At 40.9% G+C, this 7,309-nt stretch overlaps 1 protein-coding gene across 5 annotated transcripts in view; it reads right to left on the reverse strand.

Annotated features, from left to right (window-relative positions):
• Positions 1-7,309, reverse strand: part of LOC109851696 (fasciclin-2) — a 104,366-nt gene that overhangs the window by 17,563 nt on the left and 79,494 nt on the right. For 2 of the 5 annotated variants that reach the window (XM_020422028.1, XM_020422026.1), the window contains exons 3-6: positions 6,809-6,832; positions 4,713-4,879; positions 2,913-4,235; positions 2,006-2,461 (exon numbers count right to left, since the gene is read on the reverse strand). In XM_020422028.1, the coding sequence (XP_020277617.1) occupies positions 2,006-2,461; positions 2,913-4,235; positions 4,713-4,879; positions 6,809-6,832 (1,970 nt within the window). Of the gene's footprint in view, positions 1-6; positions 720-2,005; positions 2,462-2,912; positions 4,236-4,712; positions 4,880-6,808; positions 6,833-7,309 lie in introns of those variants that run through there. The other 3 variants (XM_020422029.1, XM_020422027.1, XM_020422030.1) reach the window with 2 other exon arrangements.

The following is a 7,309-nucleotide window of genomic DNA, read 5'->3' on the forward strand; positions in this document are numbered from 1 at the left end:
AAAAAAAAAAAAAAAAAACAAATTGTAAGTAATATAAATATACATTTATATAGTAGCTTCTCGATCTTTCACGCGCGCTCTCCATCTCTTATACAGAAACTCGCTTAAACACTATTTCTTCATTTTTTATTTTTTTTTTTATTTTTTTTACTTCGGAATGTTACCGCGATCGATCTGTTTTGAATCTTCGTGGTCGATCGATTTAATAACAGATATATAAATGAACGACACGCATGTACAAATCTTTCTCTCGCGGAATGATGTAACTCTATCTCTCTTTTTCTCTCTCTCTCTCTCGTCGTGTATTTCGCGCGAAATCCCGGTCGTCGAAACGCCTCGTTCTCCGAGAGAAATTCGAATTCGATCAATTTTTGATTTAAATCTCGGACAAACAACGAGATTTCGCGGGAAATCACAAAAATGTATGTTTTTTAGAATAATGGAGCATGTGTGTGTCTCTTTCTCTTTCTTTCTCTTTCTCGTCCGTCGTAGTGTCTCGCTTGTACTTGGCGGCGAAATTCGCCTCTCGCTTTTCCTATCATCGCGCTCACGACGCGACGGAGGGAGGATTTAGAGCGCGAGGAGCGAATATTCCTGACGACGACTCTAAATGGCTAGAGATAGGAGAATTACTGCTGCGGTAATGGCGGCCACGGCGGTCTTGCGAGTATCACCAGCAGCACCAGTTACTACTGAGTAGTCCGCAGTGCTCGCAGATTCTGAATGGATAAAAAGGCTCTGTGTAAACAAAATCTTCCCTGTTCCAGTAGGGTTTTTTTTCTTTTTTTTTTTTTTGTCGTCGCGTAAAACATTCTCTAAACGTTTCTACTAAGCCTGCCGACGTTCACCGGGTAGCTTTAGCTAGTTTGGTGTCTAGCACAGGGTCAAGGGATCTGAGGGCTTATTCCAATCTTGATTAACGCCAGAAGGGCCTGGTAAAAGCTTGGTAACACTTACAGAATTAATTTTCTAATTTACGTTTTAAGCGGGAGATAAAATTACATTACGTGCAAGAAGATGTAAAAACTGTTCATCAAAATTAAAATCGTGAATAAAATTCATTAACGTGCAAGAAGACGTAAGAGACTATTTCAAATTAACAATCTTCCGAATTAACAATCTTCAATATTTACAAAATAAAACTCAACATTTTATGCTTTATGTGTTTCGTAAGAATTTTTGAAAATCGGTTTGAACCGCGTTAGTGTTATTTTTGTACCGACGTGTTCGTGAACATTTGAACTCACTTTGTCAGAGAATTCAAGAGCAGCTTGTCAAACCTGAGTATAAAACTCTGACAACCACGCGATTCAACCTCGAAATATATACTTTTCAAAATTTGTTTAAAAACATATAAAAAAATTATATTTCACGTTTTCTACAAATAAAAATTTACATCCGAAGATACAAATGCATACACTTTCAGAAAAGTACTTGGTGAAATATAGAAAAAAGTAATGAAATTCACTAATGCACAAATTTTCGTGTTTCATGGATAAATTTCGCATTCTATTGTTTGATATAAATTACGAAACATAACTGCTCTTAAAAAAATTAATGCGCAGCGCAACAGGCAAAATAAACATAGTGTAGCCTTCCTGGCGATAACAAGATCGTTTCGCCGTTTCGATAGAACCAATTTAAATCATTGAAAAAAAAAAAATCAACGAACAAAAATTGTCTAAATGAGCGAAAACTTTTTCGAAACTTGAGGAAACGGAAGACCTCAAATAACCCTTTTCCCTTCCCCTTGAATAAAAAAAAAAAAAGAAAAAAAACTAGGGGCGACAAACTGACAAGCGATCCGAAGATCGCGAAGAAAAAATATCATTCGGTGCAGTAGCTTCGTGCACATATATATAATATATGTATATATATATATATCTCAAAGGGAACTGTATATCTCGAGTAGAAATTATTACGAGAAAAATAGATACGTCATAGCAAGAATTACGCTGGATCAAAGGAACACCGAGAATTTAATTGCAATGTAACTTCAACTCACCTCTGGCGGTTCTGAACATGGCGGATCCGTGTTCGCTGTGGCCCATTATGTTGTGAGCCTTCACTTCGACCGTGTAGAAGGTGTCGGGCTTCAAACCTTTCAGCCACTGCGTCGTCCTACCCCGAGTCTCCATCGTTTTGCAAGTTTTGTCGATCACGTCCCAATCGTTGGTGACGCGTCTTATTATTTCGCAGAACTTGATCACATACAGATCGATGGGCTCACCGTTATCGGGCGGCGTCAACCACTTGAGCTCATACTGATTGCTGTAGGCTGACTGCTCGTACTTGGAATCCGATGTGGTCAGAATTTTGGGTTTGTTCGGTACCGTTCTGCTGTGTGTGGAATCATAACGATTGTTGCCCCAATTCCCCATGCCGACATCGGTACTCACCGCAAATCGGAAATCGTAGCCCGTCTGCGGCTTTAAGTTTTCGACAACGTATAACGTTGAACCTGCGGATAAATTGGTTGCGTGACGGTTAGTAGTTAAAAAGTGAACAGCCCGCGAGAAATGAGAACGCGCGTCAAGTCGGTGAGAAGGAAGACAACAATTAAAAACTTTTAAAATTCTCCCATCATCAACTTGTTAAGTTATCTATATGCACGCTTTGTACCAGTTACCTTTCGCACTCATGAATAACTAACATCATGTATTCCACCGTATACGTTCGTCTTTTCTTACTCATTTCGTACTATCTTCATACATAAAATTGAAGTTTCGTTCTCGCTATTAGACTATCATTTGCATATTCAAGAGCGATAAAGGAACAAGTCCTCTCAAAATTCAGATTACTTAATTTGTTGGATCAATTCAGATCAATTCGGTTGTAGAACGTAAGCGAAGGTTTACATGATAAGTATGATACAAATTTTAAAAACCAGATTTATTATTCCAAAAACTTACCGACAGACCACGTTTTGTTCTTCGCGTTTGACCAGATGTCATTTTTCTCTTTATACTGCACAGTGATGGCCTTAATGGGCAAGTCTACTTGCTGCGGCGGTATCAAATCGAAACTTATTGTCGTGGCGGTGGTCTCGGCCATTTCGGCCTTCAGAAGATTGCCAGGTCTTTTTGCTTCTCGCAGCTCGATCATGTGCTCGCTTTTACCGTGCGTGTTGGAGGCGACGCATTTGTAAGTCGTATAATACCTTTGATTATAAGGTATTATTTGGAGAATAGAAACTGGTCCGTTGCCGATCTTGGTGAATCCTTCGCTTTCGATGTCAAGGTTTTGGTTGCCACGATACCAGCTTATCGTCGCGTTCGGTATGCTCTCGGCGATGCAAGTGAGATTTACCGGTCGCTGCTCCCACGACCAGGCCGTGGCGTTCGGCATATTGCGGAAGGACGGCGGAAACTCGACCGTAAGGTGGCCGTTTGTGTAAACGGGGCCGCCGAGATTCTTCGCTATGCATTCGTACAGACCGTCGTTGTCGGTGCGAACGTTACCGATCCTCAGAATCCCGATAATCTCGCTGGTCGTTTCGTCATTTTTGTTCTCCAGAATTATTCTGTCGTCCTGCGGCTGAATGCCCATCACGTACGGTTTCTCAGCTGTGTGTTTCCTGAAGGTCACTTCTGGCAGCGGATGTCCGGTAGCCTTGCATCTCATTTCCACGTTCTTTCCCTGGACCACAGTCATGTTCACGAACTCGCTGATCTTTGGCTTAACGATCACGTTTATCACGATGGTGGCGGTGACTCTGCCAGCGCTGTTCGACGCTATGCACTGATATTCGCCCATGTCATCGCGTCTCACGCTAGTAATGGCGAGCATTCCCGTGACCGGATCGACTTTAAAACGATCGGAAGAAGAGAGATTCTGCTGGTTGAAAAGTTTGACCCACGAAAACTCAGGAGGCGGTTTGCCGCTGGCTTTACACTCAATGTTCGCGCTATCGCCCTCGATTACGTCGATTTGACTTGGGATCTCTTCGATCGACGGTTCTACGTGAACTTCGACGCGGATGGGTCGTTCTTGCAACTCGCCCGTAGTCGGCACCGACGCGCGACAAGTGTACACACCGTCATCGGTTTCCTGTACGTTCTTGATCTTCAACGAATGAGTGTCAATGACGTAGTGATCGTTCGTCTTGATCAGTTCTCCGTTGTAGAGCCAGTCAACCGAAGGCGGCGGTCTAGCGCGTACTATGCACTGGATAGCGTAGTCTTTCCCGCGAATGGGATATTGATTCTGCGGCGCGTTGTCCCATGTGATCGCGACTGTTATACAAATTGGAGCATTTTTTTTTTTTTTTATTTTTATTTTTAGAAAAGCATTGTGCGTTATACCGCATTACATAGCGATGCAAATTTGATCTCTCCGAAAACACATCGAGATTAAATTCAAATATCTCTCTGAATTTACTAAAAACATCGATTGATTGGTTTTTTTTGACGGTTTTATTCGATTATTAAACTAAAAATATCAATTGCATTGTTTTATCAATGCGTTACTGCCGCCTTGATAAAACGTTCCGCGTTTTAGCCTCCAATAATAAAATGATAGAAGCATTCTGTTTTATTATCGTTCAAATGTGCATGCGCTCTTCTCGAATTTCTTCTCTCGGGAAATTAATCAAATATTGCTCGATATATACGCGTCAATGGGAGAGACATATCTCGTCATGTAACGTCTGTCTCTGAATTGAAAAGAAAAAAAAAACTACAAGTATTTGAATCGACGTTCCGCATACTCACTGATAGTATCGATCGTCACAGATTTGACCAGTGGCACGTTGCGCGCATATGTTCCCTTGCAAGTGTACTTCCCGGCCTGATCCTCCTTGAGGGAATTGAAGAACAGAGACAGGCTACCGTCCTGATGAAGTTCCGTGTACATGGCCGGCTTCGAGTTCGCGTGCGAGCTGTAGAGAGTAGGGAACATATCGTTACGGCTGGGCGAATATTCGAAACTGTTTTCGAATTGTTCGTAAACGGTCAATGACATCGCGCATTAATATCAGGATACATGTTCTTCATGAATGACGCGAGGATGACGTGTAAACGAGAGCGAGATGCATTTACATGATCCGTATTATTCAACGTTGCGTTAGTATGTGGTGTGTGACATATCGGCGGGTGATGCGAGGTGTGCGGAGAGATGATGCGATATATTCAAGCAATTTCCATATAGCGCACCGACAGCGATGAGATGCCGGATGTAATATCGCATGACACATCTACGATGAAGATTACGAATATGGATCTTTCGGATTAAAATGGGTATCCCGTGGAATGGCGAAGATGCATCGCTACACTTATAAAAAAAAAAAAAAAAAAAGAGAGAGAAAAACTGTATAAGAATTGATAGTTCAACAAAATAAAACACAACAGATATTACAAACAAAATGTAGCCACAAAAATCATTTTTATTATCATTGTGGACAATGTGGACATGATGATGATGATAATGATGATGATAATGACGACAATGACGATAATAAAATCATGTAGCCATAATGTGAGCGGGTATAAAAAGCAAAAACGGAATTGCGTGTGAAAAAGAAAAGAAATTTCCGATAAAAAAATCGTGACATAATATCGCGACAGTTTGTCGATTATATGCGCGATAAAACATTTTTATTTGTATTTTCTATTCATTTTTGTGCACCTCTCTTTCAATTAGATATTACGTAAACTCAACCTAGTTTTATTCCCGACATATCGATTCTGCCGCAACAATATCGCGTCGAATGTAACGACGTCATCGACGTCGGGAAATGTAATTGAGTGGCGTAATTGTTCGAAACGTGGCGATTTTGTCGGAAATGTCACACTCGGCACTCTTGACGACGAATGTACTTAATTATGCAAATCGTATCGTCGGGTACGAGTAATCGTGCAAACACGCGACACGGTGAATCAGTTACGGGAAAGGGGTTAACGTTCGTTAGATTATTTGATCGTCGGATTAAATATTTGTAGCGTGAACGATGCTCGGCGGTAAACACATTAGCCGTTTTGGTGCGCGCGATGCAGATATCGCGCGGCAGACAGACACACACGCACGAACGAAAACGATAAAATGTTGCAAATGAAGTTAAAATAGTGTCTGTACGAGGCACAGAACGCGTCATTATATGGAGTTGCTTAATTACTACTGACACTGCGCGCTCATGTGTGTGCGCACAATGTCCCGAAAGCATCGCATTTCATTTTTAATTCGCGAACGAATTAGAGCGAATTAAATACGGCCGCGCTTAAGGTCGTAAAAGTTCCAACTTTATCACAAAATGGAATTGTAAAAATACACAATTGCAGATAAAACTGTGCTCGTTGCTTTTAAAAATAATCGTAAGTGGAATTTGACGGAAACTCGATTGCCAAAGTTTCGACACACGTTGGAACAAAAATTTCCAAACGAAGTATTGATGCGCACAGTCGCAATTGAAATGTTCTAAACCGGATTTAAGCGAAATCAAACCTATTCTCACGGAAAAATTCGTCGATTCTAGGTCATAGTGTACACACAAACGGAAACCGTTCGATGCTCGATTCGAGATTTCTTTTTTTCTCCGGAGCTCGCCAGAAACGGGTGTTCGGTAACTTTTCTGGACGGCTTAACGAGCGATAACCGGCTCGCGAGCTGCAATCGGTGTTCGCGCAGCGGCAATTAAGAACTCCATAGCGCGCAAGTTGGGATGGAGAAACGTAGCTACATCGTGGGAAAATGATCGTTAAAACCTCAAGGTGTGTGTGTTATCACAAATGAGGGAAGGTGAAAATGAGATACAGCAACGAACACTGCGCTACAGTTGCATGTTATTAGGTTCTTCAAGAAGTTTCATACTCGCCTTTGCAGCGGCAAAACGAAGAATCTGTTTGTGTTGTGCGAGCATTACAAGTAACAAAAATTCTTCGAATTAGTACAAGTTTTAGTACAGTAGTAATACAAGTTGATACTACATTATGTTTTCTTCTTTGTACATATAATATTTCACGGTAAAATGAATTACTTGAACTTGTTCAGCAATTCTCACATATAAATAAATAAATAAATAAATAAAAACACTGATAGACATTTATCTTTCTATTTACTAATCACTTATGTAACGTAAAGATATTTTGCAAAAAGAGATGATTGCAGGGTCGTCAACGGAGGTAGTCGGCTACGCTCATTTAATTAACTGTCATTTTCACGATTGGTAATTACAATGAAGATTGTTAATTACAATGTAGGCAAATAAGAAATAAGGCGGTATCGCGGAGCCCCGCCTTAAACTACGTAGATTCGTCTTCAATTCTGTACCCATAAAAAAAAACACACAATACAGAGCTGAGTGGCACACGTTGAA

Source organism: Pseudomyrmex gracilis, unplaced genomic scaffold (genome assembly GCF_002006095.1).
Source record: "Pseudomyrmex gracilis isolate BER0280 unplaced genomic scaffold, ASM200609v1 scaffold_19, whole genome shotgun sequence".
NCBI lineage: Eukaryota > Metazoa > Arthropoda > Insecta > Hymenoptera > Formicidae > Pseudomyrmex > Pseudomyrmex gracilis.